Consider the following 14,458-nt stretch of genomic DNA (forward strand, 5'->3'; position numbering starts at 1 on the left):
ATGAGCTATAGCATACTCAACAGGGGATTTCGAAGGCTATTTCTGTCCACCTTTACCTTTCTACAATCTGTTGTGGTACAAAATGAAGGACACGTCAAAGCAGGATTCTTGCTCTCCCCACAGCTCCACCAGTTTGTCCTCCTTTACCACAGTCCAGGAGAAACATTACTTTGCCTCCCTTTAATGTGTACTAGTTTGCAGCTTCCTATTTGGTGCTGGTGAGACCAAGCCTATTGGTTGTTCGTAATGGTCCTATCATTGAACACCTTTTGCTCAAGACAAGACTAAAGACTGTGGGGATTTGTCTGTGACTTTGAAATCACCTGAACGTGGTTTTGGTTAAAAGTCAGGATCTCTGCAGAAGCAGGCACTACCACGAGCTCCCCTGGGTTATTAGTAATTGAGAGGAATTCTGTTTATAGAGTCAATATCTTTTCTTTTTTTTTGAGGAATTGCAAACCATTCTTCCCTTTACTACTTAATAATATAATATTTTACTTTTAAGGATTCTTTTTAATATGATTGAAAATGACCCTTTCTAAAGGTGTGATTTTCCTTTTTCATTCACTCTGTTTTAGCCTTATAGCACCCTTAGTGTACAAATTTAAAAAAGTAAGGGCATAAGTAAGGTTTTTGACTTTTAATGCAACTTAATGAATGAAGAAATGCAGAGCTGGTAAATGAAAAAAGAAAGGTGTACTTGAAATAAACAAAAGCATTTGCCAAATTCATACAAAATAAACAAGATATAAAATCAACCAGCAACTACTCAAATCACTCAAACAAACAAACAAACAAACAAAACATGATGCTGCTTGTCTATTAGAACTGAACGAATAAAGTCTTCAGCGTGCCCATGGCAAAATTATTCTAGGATCTGAGAAAGGATTTGGTCAAAATGAATACCTCTTTTGAATAATGACCACAAAATATAATTTGTCTCAAGATAAATTAAAATTCTTCAAAATATCTTGAGAATCAACAGAATGTTTCATTCTGACCTTCATTTGTTATTAATAAAAATGAATAAAGTCAAAGCAACAAAACTGAAAATGGAGAGGTTAAGGTGGAAGAAAGTAAGTGTGAGTTAGTGTGAGGGAGATGAAGAGTATATCAGCCATAGCATAGCTGCAGGTAACAAACATTGAACTATACACAGTGTTAGTAGAGCAAAGTAACAGAGCAGGGTTCATCTAAATGGACAGAAACATACTCAGCAATGCATCTCGAAGCAAATACAGATGTTCGTATTTTAAACTATCTACCAATACTTAAATGATTTTGTAACTTAAATGATGTGAATTCAATGTAGGCTGTGTTGTATTCTAAGTATAACTACAAAGAAATTAAAGGTCACATATTATGCAAAATTCACTTCACCATGATTTCCAAACACTTATCACTAGATGTCTCTAGTCTGTCTACAAACCACCCAATGATAAGAAAAGTCCATCCTCTCCGTCTTTTGCCTGCTACACTTTTTCAAAAAATGTGTGCTCAAACAGGCCATTTGGAGATTTTTCCCTTCATGACATCACAAAGGGCAGTAACCCCTCCCCCTGGTGGGTGACACTCCCACAGCTAGATGTTTGTTATGCCCTGAGTCTGCCATCTCACAGTAAAAAATAGGGAGTGAGAAAGCCTGAGCCACCCAAGCCCTTCCAGAGAGGCGGCATGGTCAGACACAGCTCATTTGCATTTAAAGGTACAGACACAGAAACAGCCTGTTCTGAGCAGGGCTGAAATAGAGGGGTTTATAGGCATGATCAAATACAGGATCAGAGTGGATTTAGAACAAGAAACTTCACAGACATGTTTAGAGAGCTCTGAGACTGATTTAAACTTGTTGGAAAGGAGGATAATATGTGACCTTTAAGAATTCAAATCATGTATGAATATATTAACTAAATGTCATTATGACATTAATATCATATATACTGGTGATCTCCGTTTTAACAATGTTCAAAACAACAGATTCAGCTTACATTTCTTGTCACTCTTCTCGCTCTGCAAGGAAAACAAATCAAATAGCATAGTTAGCTTTAAATTCAAACCTAAGTTCAGTAGTATTCATTATTTGACATGGTTTTTGATCAACTTTATTTACCTCATCGTCTGCATCTTGGTCTGAATCAGACTCCTAAAGAAAAAGATTGTATTTATTGCAAGTTGAATTAATGTACTCCCTGAACATTGATATAAACTTGTCAAACTTACCTTTGAGTATGTTGGGAGAGTGATGTTAAGGTTGCAGATTGCATTGTGGGTAAGACTACGGTATGTGCGTGGTTCCTTGGTGAAGGACAAGCGACCACATGGATCCTGTGCCGTGTCTCTAATCTGTCCATTGATTAAACACAATTCAATCCATTAAAAACATATATGTGTGTTTCTGACTGGGTGTAAAGTAGAACTTATAGACAGCAGTATCCAATGTGTAGTCCTACTTTGATGAAGAGGGCCAGTCGGTTCTCTTTGAAGGCAAAGAAGCTGAACACATGGTGCTGTCCACTCTTTGTTAGAGGCACCAGGTTTCCAAAGCAGTCAGCAAATATAGGTTTTCCCTCCAGCACCTGTGTATAGAGAGGGTTGTTGTTTTTATTAGGCAACCAGAATGACCTCAAATCCTGGAGCTTTTTTCAGAATTTGTCAGGAAATAAGACAAGCTTACAGGCTGTGTCAGCATTAAGCTCTCTCTATAAGTATCTATTTATATATCTGCTCCACTTGGTACACCAATCTCTGTCTCAATTTAGGTTTATTTTTCATGACATGTTCTGCATTATCTTCTCTAAACTTCTTCTCTATACCTACAGACTAATTGGTTCCCCCCCCCCCCCCCCCCCACATGAACCAGTGGCAAAAATGTATGATCTGCAATGAAAATGTCAACTTAAAATGTGCCTAAAGTTACTGATTGGTGACACGTTTCCAGTCTTGGGTGCTAGCTCAGAGCCTCCATTGACTGTCGTTATGAGTTGCAAATGCTCCTCCTCAATTCAAGAGAAAGGAGCATCAATGGGTGCAAGAAAAACACCACAGGCTCATGAACACCACCAAGTAGGCAGCTGAGGGATACGTCCAATAAACTGAGACATAAAGAACGAGTCATGCAGTGTCACTGGATCAGAGCATTCACTGCGAGCATGAGTCAGCAGAGTTTGGGAAACATATGACTCTAAGTATATGTGCATATGGTTTTGTTTGTAGAGTATGTTTTTAGAACTATAGATCTATTCCTAAATTAAAATGGTCGCGATGCTTATCCTGTTAGCCAGTTAAGGACATTTTCCAGTATGTGTCAGCATCAAGCTAACAGACTAAGTTATACATCCTGGTCCGTCTGTACAAAATTGTACCCACCCTGGAGAACAATGCAGCAGCCACCACTAAACACTCTCCCCTCTTCTAATTTATTGTCCATCTTCCCACTGTACCTCAACATCTCGGCTACGGGCCACTTCAGTGAAGTTCTCTTGTTGCTCCAGGGTTTTGTCCATCTTGTCGTCTGTCATACAGAAACAGCGCAGGCGAGCCTCAATGGGATCAAGTGTCTTAGCGAAAATGACAAACTTGGCCATGTAAGGAACGCAGATGATCTCCCGGTACAGCTGAGAGGCAAAACTAACAGACTCTTGGGTCTGTCTGCAGTCTATCAACCAAAACCTAGGAGTAAAAATCAGACTTCAGTTAGTTACACCTCAACATAGTTACACAGAAAACATGGTAAACTGTAAAATCACCAAAGCATAGCAAAGCATCACTGTAAAGAAGACTGTACTCTCCATTTCATTTTTGAAAGAATTTACCTCGCCGACACGTTTGTGGTGAAGGACACACATTGGTTAACAAAGGTGAGAGGTGTGGAACCTGTGATGTCCTCCCATTGGGCAGGAGTTGTTCCTCCTACAACACACACCAACAGTTGGTTAAGTCCCCAATAATTGTGTTGAATTTGAAGAAAATAAAATTATGAATGCAGCCTATATATGCAACTTCCATTATTTGAAAACACTTTTTTTTTAAGCGGTGAAATTTTACGTATTGAACTTGACAATCTTACAATACAGCAAAAATGTATTCATACCGGTAATACTGCAAAGCAACCGTAATGTGGGGGTATCGCCAATGAACTCAGTGCTTTGCCCATCACTATTGGAGCTCTTAGGAATAGGGATCGTCATGGTGATTGGCTTGTGGAACTTCCTTCTTCGTGGCTCCAATGTGACGATCGAGCTGAATGTGGCTTTGTTACCAAGAATCTTCCTCACCGACTCGATATCAATGGGCTGAGCCTGTAAAGAGGTAAAAAAAACGGGACATCTTAGCAAAGTTGGCTCATGGCTTATTTTTGAGCATTGACTTTGGCGTTTTCACAGATGCACTACACTCCTTAAAATTTCATGACATTTTCTGGGCAAGCTGCATGTGTGCAAAAATGCCCAAACTTTACTTGGATTTTTTTTCTGCAAGCCCCCAAGTAAAATTTACCATTTAAGTCCAGATGTGCTAATGTGTGAACGCAGCAGGAAATAATCGGAATAGGCAAAAACTGTCATCATAGTTGGAATCTATTGCTTTATCCGCTATTTCCACAGTGTCCTTTTAATGTCAAGTCTTGCGTCCTCCTTGCCCCCCAACCCACACAAACACCTCCCATCTAACAGGGAAAGTCTCCTGCTGTGGTGGAGGTTTTAAAATAACATTTTCAGCAGTGCATGTGTGAAAAATGCTTTTGATTTACACTTGTTCATATAACACACTGTATGTACCTGTAGCCCAACTCTGATCTTCTTGGTGAGGGCACCTTCAGGGAAGACAGCCTGGACCTGGGGCACCAGAGTGCTACTGAGGACCCCGCCCTCTGGGCCAATCAAATGACTGTCCTGCTTTATCCGCGACACGACTGCAAAATACTGCGGGAAGTCTCGGGTGATGATGCGACATATTCTTTTCTTTTCAAGCTCCTCCGGGGAATCAAGTTCTATAAAGATAAAGAACAAATACTGTTTGGGAAAAGTTAGAAATGGGGATGAGATGATGCTGAACTCGACTCCCATCATTTTGCCAACATTGTTATCTAAGTACATCTCTGCCCTCCTTTCACTTCTGTATAGAGGACTGTATTAGAATGATCATACTGTGGCTTAAAGTTTATTTGCTATACAGTATTTTATGTATCAAAAATCCTGTGATATGACATTCAGATCATCAACAATCAAAATCTAGTCCTTTACTTTCATCCATGCCGTTAAGTATCTGGTTCAGTTCCTCCTCTGTGAAGTCACAGTGGTGCTCCCTCCAGCTCTCCCCTGTTTCGCTCCTCAAGATCACTAGTTCTCTTTCTGTACCCCGCAAAGCTGCGAAATGGGGGATCTCCACAATGACAGGCCTGAAAGAGAAACAAAGTCAAATTTGATGACAATGCACTTTTGGAACAAGGCTGACAAAGCTGAAAGATAATATGACTCTTAGGTTGATAACAGGGGCCTTTCATGCCAAGTAAAAAAATAAATGTTTGAATATGAAAAGAACATATAATCTAAAACATAGGAGCACAAAACAACTAGAAACTAGTCTAGGAACTATTAACTGAGGAGGTCATGGACACAACGCAAGAACATAAGGGCAACAAATCAAGGGGTTTCAGGGTTTCAAGCTTGCATTTTCATGGAACAATAAAACAAAGGACAAAGTCAACAAAAACAAAAATAACTTATGCATCATATCATGGAGGCTAAAAAAAAAACTTCAGGCGGACACAGTGGGAAGATTTTGGGTGAGTATTTGACCACTTCTAGGATGGTTCCCCATCCGAGTCCTACCCGAGGAACTTGGTTCCTGGAGGACCCAGCTGCAGGATGCGACTGACCAGGCTCTCTCCCTCATTTAGAGGGGGAGGAGCTGTGGGAAGGTGGAGCTTACTGATCCGTACGCAGCAAAGAGGGGGAGTGAAGAAGAGAATATGAACACACCGCGCAACGCTGTTAACACACTCACACAAGCAAATACACACACATATATAACGCAGACACATACACACGCTCAGACACACTTACCCCAGGAACTGGGCACCGGTTGGTCCCACTTCTATGATGCGACCAGCCAGCCCCTCACCCTCCACCATAGGAGGCATGGAGGCCAGACGGTGTCTCTTCACCAGCCTGCAGGTCACCCGCGTGGGTGCAGAACACTTTCTCGGCGGTACAATGATTCGCAGGCCATTGTGACGGCAGCCGCGCATGGCCCCGCCCCTCGCATCTACCATGAAGCTGACCAGGAAGCTGAAGAAAAGGGTCCAGCAAAAAAACGAATTTGTTGTTAAAATATGCAAATTGACTTTTTTTTATTTCAAGACGGTTGACTCTGAGCCTCCATGCAAACAAAGCAACCAACAATAAAATACAGAGGAACTACATTTATTTTACCATTCAGTACCAACATTACAAGCATATCTCATCTCCAGCCTCTTCTCTTCCATTGTTTTCAATCATTTATAATTTCATCAACTCAATGTTAAACTTGCAGACCAGGCAGGCAAGGGACGGAGCATTAAACAACATTCTTTATGAAAGACATTTTGCATAAGGGAGCAAATTAGCATCAAATATAAGACGTCCTCTGGCAAGTAAATGTGCATAGTAATACTAAAGTTTTCTGTATATGGAGTTTTAACCAGGCGGCAATCTCAGGTGTTGAAAAATAAAGTTACGCGGAAGTGCAGCAAAATACAGTTCCACAAATCTCCACTTGAGGCTGACTGCAAAAGCCAAGGAATCCCCATTAGATCCCATATTAAAATGCAGTTTTCCTGCTGAAATAAACGTGTTTACAGCGTGGTACAAGAAAACAATTTTGGTCTCCATTGCTTGTTTCTTTATTTGTTAAAAATGGTAAAGGTAAACATTTTTTGAAAGTCTCTACAAGGAAATGATCAATTATTCCTTTTTTAGTTAAAACCTAAAGCCTGAAAATGTAAAAGCCATGCATTATTATTTCATGCAGACAGATAGGATGACAATGAGAAGGTAATTTAATAGTGAATGAGTAAAAAATAGAAGAGGATAAACCATCAGATTAGCAAAATAAAGAATAAAGAGTTTCACCTGCTGTTGTCATGGTCTAGGCACGGAGAGGAACGGCTAGAAGCAGAATACAACAACACACACACACACACACACACACACAATCACAAACACAACCAGGACAAGAGAGTGCACACAGAGGCAACACCACAATAAACAAAAAGAGAAAAAGAGAATAAAGAATAAGTGAAAGTGTGAAAAAAAAACTTGACCAGAGACGGACAGAAGCACAACAGCAAAGATAGAGGACGTCGAGAAACACGGATGTGAAGTGAAGTGAAAAAGAATTCAAATTGATACAAGTGACTCATACACACCTCAGTGAACAAGGCATGTGGACATCTTACACCTGGAACAACTGTGTGTGTGTGTGTGTGTGTGTGTGTGTGTGTGTGTACCCAGAGTGTAGCAGACTGGAGGACAGCACCACGTTGTCAAGGTGCTCAGCACCCCAGCTCAGACGGAACGATTCCTTGTCATGCTCTTTGGCCAGTGCTGAAACCTACAAATCAACAAACATCAGCAGACCAGCTGGAGTCAAATTCCCCAACAGAAAGACGGCAAAACCAAAGAATCACAAGCCATGAGTTCAGAAACAATCTCGAGCACTTGCCCTAACACTTGTTGCCATGTAGCTGAGGGTTGGAGGTCATCTGGACCTTCAGCTGGCTCATGTAGCCGAGCATTTGTAAATGTAAACTACCCAGAATTAATCTAAAAAAATGCTTTTGTAACAATGATCATGTTATTTTGTGTAAACCTCTATTTTTAAATGACAAATGCATCTTCACATGTGCAAAATAAAGTCAAAATCACGCTCTATAATAAAGGCTCAGGCTGAGTGGGGGGTGGGGGATTTGGCCTTTCTGTATGCTGTGCCCTCACCTGGTGGCTGGTTATCATGTCTTCTATGAGAACTCCTTCTCTCTGATGGAAACTTGAATGAATGGGAGTGAGTTGTGGCCTGTTGGTCAAAAACAAACAAAAAGGTTTTCAGGATGCTGGATCTTTTTTCTGTTTGCGTTTGCACTGTGGCAGGTTGGTCAGCAGCAGCAATGGATGATGATGTGTTTTAACACCATAACACTTCTGGTGTCATTTAGGAGATGAGGTTCTTTGTTCAGTGAGTTTTTCATGTGTTTGTCGTTACCTGTCTAGGTTGTGGCTCATGTAGCTGAAGCCGTCCAGGTAGTGTCCTGGCAGAGAGTCGTCTCCCAGCTCTCTGAGATCCTCGGCCCTCAGATACTCTCCTCCATCCCCTGTCATGGTGTCCTCGCCTGAGAAACAAAGATGGGCCAGTTGGGAGATTTTACACAGAAAAAAAAAAGGCGTCTTCTCAAATTGAACAAGAAGTTCTGAATCTTATTAGTTTAAGTTTTTACAAGTCAACAGCAGCGTTTGCAGTCTGAGTCTGAGCAGTGCTCTCTGATTGCTTTTCTGAAATGGGTCACTGGATCTTAATACTTGATGCCAGAGCGCAAAATGTATTTGTCAGCATGACTTAATGAGTGCATTTCTCAATCATCATAACTGTCACACTGCTTATAATGCCACACAGTCCACGCCCTTCATTTCCACTGTTGCATGAAGAAACAATGGACAGAAGGTCTGCTTCAACACTTTACTCAACAGGGTGTAAGATCACAGAGGGTTTGCTTATCGGTGTCTGAAATCAGTTCTCAAATGAAAAAAGCTAAACTTCATTGACTCTCTAGAGAGAGAAATTTGGGAGATTTTGAGAGGAAAAAACGCCTTGAGACAAAATGTTGAAAATCAATTGTTTTGTCAAATATTGATTGCATGACTCTGTGTCAAAAAGTCATACTGATAACTAACAAGATTACATTTATAGCCCATGCAAGCTGACAAGGCAGGGCAGTCACTCTTAGCAGTACCTTCCAACTCCACAGACATCTCAGATAGCAGCTCGTCTTCCAGCCTCAAAGCTATTAAAACACACATCTTCAAGACTTAAACTACACGACTACATCACCCTCAGTACAAACAACAGCTCTTTTATGACCAAGAAAAGCAAATAAAAGATGTTGCCAAAACCAATCGCCCTTCTGGGACAAATAAAGTTGACATCATCCTGATCTATACTGATTCTACACTTGGAAAGCCTCACTCTCAGCTATCACCTGACAACACCTCCTTCCAATAAGCGGTCCATTTAAGCTGCAGGATTTCCAGTCTCTCCCTCTGCTCCTTCATTTCCAGCTCTGATCTGCACCAGTTCTGCACTCCTGCTCAGCCCCACCATCACCCCAGCATCCACCTGTGGGCCTCACCTAGGGGGTGGTTTAAGATCTCATCCCATCACTCCTCAAATGTCTGCATGTAAATGTAAACTGTGAGGAGTGATGAGGGCGGAGCCTAGACGCCAAACAGAAACTACTGCAAACAATATGTGTAGCCTCAAAACCTTTGAGCTAGATTTGGACCTTTAGACCAGGAAGTTATTTGTGTTTTTACTTTCTCTCACTTTTTTTTTAGTCACTCACCTTCTTCATCGGACACATCAAGGATCTCCGTCATGGTCTCAGGGACATTCAGTTTGTGTTTCTCTGTGACCGTCTGATATTGTGCCCCATTCACAGTCATGGAAAAAGACAACCAGATGAGAGGAAAGTTAATAGCAGCTTCTGGGATATTTGTGACAAAAGATACCCGTTCCAAATGTGGTGTATGAATTTCCCAATCGTACCGTTGTGGTAGTGATGACCTCCTCCGTCACCACTTTCAGAGTGTCCACCACAGAGATGTAACCCAGACGTCGGGCGATAGACAGAGCCGTGTTTCCGTTCTAACAAGAGAGACAGATTTGTCATTAACACTCCTCAATATTGAAGAGGAGAGTTAACACTTGGAAGCTTTTTTCTGTTTTCTTACCACTGTGGTAACATTTGGCTTTGCACCATGTTGTAGCAACACGTTGATAATGTGTGTGTTCCCTTGTTGTGCTGCCTGGTGAAGGGGTGTGTATCCATTCTGTGGAGAGAAAGGAGCAGATGAGAATTCATTACAGTAGAAACGAGAACAAAAGAGCTCTTCACGGTCTTATTTCTTGGGCTTATTCCAGCAGTACATTTTAAGTCCCTAAGTGGGCACTAGATCCAACATGCTCTGCCTCAGACTTGAAAGTGTAACTTATATAACTTGTACTTTCAAGTCGGAGGAAGCTCGAAATGTCACGTCAATGAACCCTTTAAATGGGAGGGGGGGGGGGGGGTTTACCTTGGTTTTGGCGTTGACACTGGCACCTTGCTGTAAGAGGAAGTTCACCATCTTAGCGTTTCCATAGTGACAGGCGACAATCAGAGGGGTGTATCCAAGCTGAAGAGGAGAGAAGATGAGAGATAAGGAGAGAAAAAACAGTTCATCTTTGTTTGTTATTAAGCTTCATACAGCAACAAAGTGACATAAATACTGAACCTTATGATATGGATACATGATGTGGACACTGTCATGCTTCACAGCAGCCAGTAGGTGGCGGGAAGTTCTTATTTTTTATGAATTTCACTTTTTATTTTTCCTATGATGCTCATAAAGGATTTCCATTTTTACATATTTCACACAAAATAAACTTCAAAAGACACCTGAAGGAAACATTAATTATCAACTGCTTGTAATCCCCTAATTTTACAGACTTTTAAGTACATTCTTTGTCCTGAACTGGGTCTCCACTTCCATGAAATGTAATTATAGATTACCTTATTTTGTTTTTCTATGCCTTAAACTCTGTGTGTGCTAGTAATTATTATTTTTTTTTTACCTTAGTTTGCTGATCCAAGGTGGCATCATGTTTGGTCAGTACTTCTGCTGCACTGACCCTGTCCTCTTGGGCAGAGAGATGTAGAGGTGTGAGTCCACTCTGTAACATAAAGGGCACAAAGTTGTCTTCGGGGCTTCTGTGGTGTGAGTCTGTGTGTGTCATGACTTTGGGTAAACAATATACTGTGTTTATTTGTACTGAGCACATTTAGCTGACAAAACCATTCAACAAAGTCACGCTCGCTAGTCAGCACCTATTTAGTTTTTGTATTAATGTAGGCCCACTATGCCAGTTAAAATGTGTGTGTTAGCTGTAATGCAGCAACCCACCATAAGCTGGGGCCGTAGCTCCAGCTAGGTAGGTGTTAATGGACCAGCTCTTCCTGCCCTACTGCCCATATGCAAAACAAGCACAGTGGACGGACTGCATCTCGTAGGAGCAGCTGAGTTGGCAACCACATTCGAGTAATTCAGACATGTGGACGTTAACCTGCAAGGAGGCTGAAGGCTGGTGGTGCTAGCATTGCTAATGTTAGCCACAATCTGCTAACTAATTTGACATTTTAGCCATCATTTGCAGAATTGTTATTGAGAATGTGATGAACTGTTTCAAACAGTATTTAAATAAGCTAAGCAGCCGTGTTAAAAAAAAATTGTGTTCCATTTTCACTGTTCTTTTTAATGTTGTATCACCTTTTTAGATCAGTCCACTAGTCTGAGTTAATTGATTAACGGGGAAATTGAACGCTAGCATCCCTCGAGACGAGTCTAGAGATAGATGTCAGACACATAAAAGGGTTCCTGTGCCCTTAGTTAAAAAAAATAATCAGTGTCTTGTCCAAAGAAACAAAAGTGTGGGACAGCAGTACTAGAATGTGTTGGGATTTTTGTGTGACCTTGGTGGCTGCATTGACGTGAGCTCCTTTGCCCAGCAGCAGGCTGGCCATCTCAGCGTGTCCTTCCTGGGCTGCCAGGTGGAGCGGGCTGACCCCCTGCTTGGTCAGAATGTTGGTCTCTGCTCCGTACTGCAGCAGCGCTAACGCAATGTTCTTCTGGTTCTTTTTGGCTGCAATGTGGAGAGGAGTGTAGCCATTCTGGAGAGGGAGGAAGGTAAACAGATTTTTTTCTAATTAAAGTATGTTTTTAGGATTGACGGTTTGTTTCCCGCTTTGACGCAGGTAGAGGATTTCTTCTAATCATCACTTCACAGCGCTTAGCGGTTAAAGAAAAGGTTCCAGTCATAAAGTAAACAGTGTTGCATGATCATACAATCATTGTTGTAGCAGAAGGCAGAACATATAGAGCACAGTGTGAAAGTGTCTTTAGTATTAATAACTTTTCGACAAACCTTCGCAGTAGCATGAGGCGACGCCCCTTTATCCAGCAGCAGCAGGGCAACTTCTTGGTTGTCGTAATGAGCTGCCACATGTAGCGGAGTCAGGCCGTTCTGTGAGAAGAGATATTTGATTCAATTGTTTTGCTGCCCCCTCTGCATGGAACTTTCTCCAAAATGACTTGAAAATGGCAGGTTTCATTTCATTTGAAGCCTTCGGCTCGATCTTAAGTGACAAAACAACGTGAGACCCTAGGACAGTGCCTGATGTGTTTTTGAATTGTAATCTGTGATCATGACTCTGTACTTTATTTGCAAAACCAATTTACACATTTAATTACTATGTGCTCTTAACCTACTGTTTTTTAGCTGTTTTTTAATCATGTAATATTCATTATGACGTTTGCTGCACCTTCCCTGTTGGCCAGGCAAGCATGGCGCTACACCTGGGGGCTAGGGGGCGCTAAAGCACCATCATAAAATCTGTCTAGCCTTGTTTAAGCCCCTTTACATATGTCTGCTTTTGTTTTTTAGTAACGAGAGAACTTAAAAAGTAATTATGAATTCATGAAAATGGACTATTCATAGCACCCCATAGGCTCCTCCTCAGCACCGGGAGAAAATAAAAACACTGTAGTATTTCTGGAAAAATTAAGCAGTATGTTTGTTTTTGTTTTGTCTTCCTGATTTCAACATGTCTATTCTCTTCTCTGATTGGTCTTTATGAGAAACTCAAAACGATTCTAGTCAGACATTAACGGGTTCAGTCCTCAGAGAATTTTACTGTCACTTATTATTTCAAGTCAAATAATAAAAATGACTGGAGCGCGGATGGACTAGCGGTTAGGTCGCGCCCCATTTAGGAGGCTATGGCTCTCAAAGTGGACGGCCCAGGTTCAAGTCCGGCCTGTGGCTCCTTTCCCGCATGTCATTCTCAACTCTGTTTCTCCTGTTTCTTACTCTATCCACTGTCCTATCAAGGCAAAAAGCCCCAAAATAAATCTTAAAAAAATTGACTATGGCTGATGTTGAGTTTACCTTCCCAGCGTCGTCAGTGAGAGCTTTGCGTTGAAGAAGAAGTTTTGCTACATCGAGGTTTCCGTACTTTGCTGCTACATGTAATGGAGTGAATCCTTTCTGTAAGAGGAAAAAAAAGGGGGGAACATTTTATTCTCAAGCTGCTTGTCCAAAAGGTTCCTTTTTATGTAGATACCTGTATGTATATCTGTTTGTTTGCTGAAGTATCTCAGTGCACTGTCCTCCTCTCACCTTCGTGGCCAGGGAGTGTGAAGCTCCGGCCTCCAGCAGCACAGCAGCTGTCTCTACCTGGCCCTCCCTGGCTGAGATGTGGAGAGGAGTGTAGCCGTTGGTGGTGGCAGCATCTGGATGAGCCATGTGCTGCAGCAGCAGCTGGACTATATCAGTTTTCCCCAAACGGGAGGAGATGTGGAGGGGAGTCTGGTCCTCCTGCGGGTTGAGAGATTGAGATTAAGACAAGGAAATTGAGAGATCAGTGAAGAGAATGAAGAGGAAAAGCAAAGAGAGACAGGAATATATTTACAGATTGAAAAAAAACAGTAGTAGACTCATGAGTATGTGTAAAGCATTAGGGTGTCTATTTATCATAAACAGAAGAAAACAGCTATCAACACTGATGATTCAGCAGCTAACTCACCCTGGCCACAGCATCCACCAACGCTCCGTTTCTCAGCAAACAACGCACCACTTCCATCTGACCCGCTCGTGCTGCCATGTGGAGAGCTGACTCACCACGCTGATATGCCCAACAGAGAACATTAATGAGCGTAATGATACAAATTGAAGGATTGAAAAAAAGACTGTTTAATGAATTTTCTCATATTATATGTCAGTCATACTCACGATGTTACGGACGTCGGGAGAAGCTCCGTTCTGCAGCAGGAGTAAAACAATGTTGAGGTGGCCCATGAAGGCAGATACGTGGATGGGCGTCAGACCAGACTAAAGGAAAGAAGGTGGGGAATTGAGCATTAGATTTAAACCGCCACAGAAAAGTGTGCTGTATATAAAGATGATTTGATTTTGTTGAAGATTTCCCGTCAGATGTCTGACCTCAGTGATGGCCTGAATGGAGGCTCCATATTTGACCAAGAGTTCCATCACCTTCACTCTGTTCTTCTTACAGGCGATATGCAGAGGCGTGAAACCATTCTGGTAAAGAGGGGCGAAGAGAAAAGTTAAACACTACATATACTGTGTGTTCATCTGGAGGAGGACATGCTTTATC

General features: G+C 41.7%; 1 protein-coding gene across 7 annotated transcripts in view; it reads right to left on the reverse strand.

Moving 5' to 3' along the window:
- ank2a (ankyrin 2a, neuronal) overlaps nt 1-14,458 on the reverse strand; it is an 86,354-nt gene that overhangs the window by 33,238 nt on the left and 38,658 nt on the right. For 3 of the 7 annotated variants that reach the window (XM_065958942.1, XM_065958941.1, XM_065958957.1), the window contains 27 exons: nt 14,284-14,382; nt 14,074-14,172; nt 13,868-13,966; nt 13,462-13,659; nt 13,231-13,329; nt 12,208-12,306; nt 11,756-11,953; nt 10,861-10,959; nt 10,323-10,421; nt 9,978-10,076; nt 9,793-9,891; nt 9,590-9,662; nt 8,236-8,362; nt 7,971-8,049; nt 7,484-7,587; nt 7,107-7,142; nt 6,060-6,284; nt 5,826-5,924; nt 5,238-5,392; nt 4,773-4,984; nt 4,088-4,295; nt 3,810-3,906; nt 3,438-3,666; nt 2,448-2,573; nt 2,218-2,340; nt 2,108-2,140; nt 1,986-2,007 (listed from right to left, as the gene is read on the reverse strand). In XM_065958942.1, the coding sequence (XP_065815014.1) occupies nt 1,986-2,007; nt 2,108-2,140; nt 2,218-2,340; nt 2,448-2,573; nt 3,438-3,666; nt 3,810-3,906; nt 4,088-4,295; nt 4,773-4,984; nt 5,238-5,392; nt 5,826-5,924; nt 6,060-6,284; nt 7,107-7,142; nt 7,484-7,587; nt 7,971-8,049; nt 8,236-8,362; nt 9,590-9,662; nt 9,793-9,891; nt 9,978-10,076; nt 10,323-10,421; nt 10,861-10,959; nt 11,756-11,953; nt 12,208-12,306; nt 13,231-13,329; nt 13,462-13,659; nt 13,868-13,966; nt 14,074-14,172; nt 14,284-14,382 (3,235 nt within the window). The remainder of the gene's footprint in view (nt 1-1,985; nt 2,008-2,107; nt 2,141-2,217; nt 2,341-2,447; nt 2,574-3,437; nt 3,667-3,809; nt 3,907-4,087; nt 4,296-4,772; nt 4,985-5,237; nt 5,393-5,825; nt 5,925-6,059; nt 6,285-7,106; nt 7,143-7,483; nt 7,588-7,970; nt 8,050-8,235; nt 8,363-9,589; nt 9,663-9,792; nt 9,892-9,977; nt 10,077-10,322; nt 10,422-10,860; nt 10,960-11,755; nt 11,954-12,207; nt 12,307-13,230; nt 13,330-13,461; nt 13,660-13,867; nt 13,967-14,073; nt 14,173-14,283; nt 14,383-14,458) is intronic. The other 4 variants (XM_065958961.1, XM_065958952.1, XM_065958946.1 and 1 more) reach the window with 3 other exon arrangements.

This window comes from Labrus bergylta, chromosome 1 (assembly GCF_963930695.1).
Source record: "Labrus bergylta chromosome 1, fLabBer1.1, whole genome shotgun sequence".
Lineage (NCBI taxonomy): Eukaryota > Metazoa > Chordata > Actinopteri > Labriformes > Labridae > Labrus > Labrus bergylta.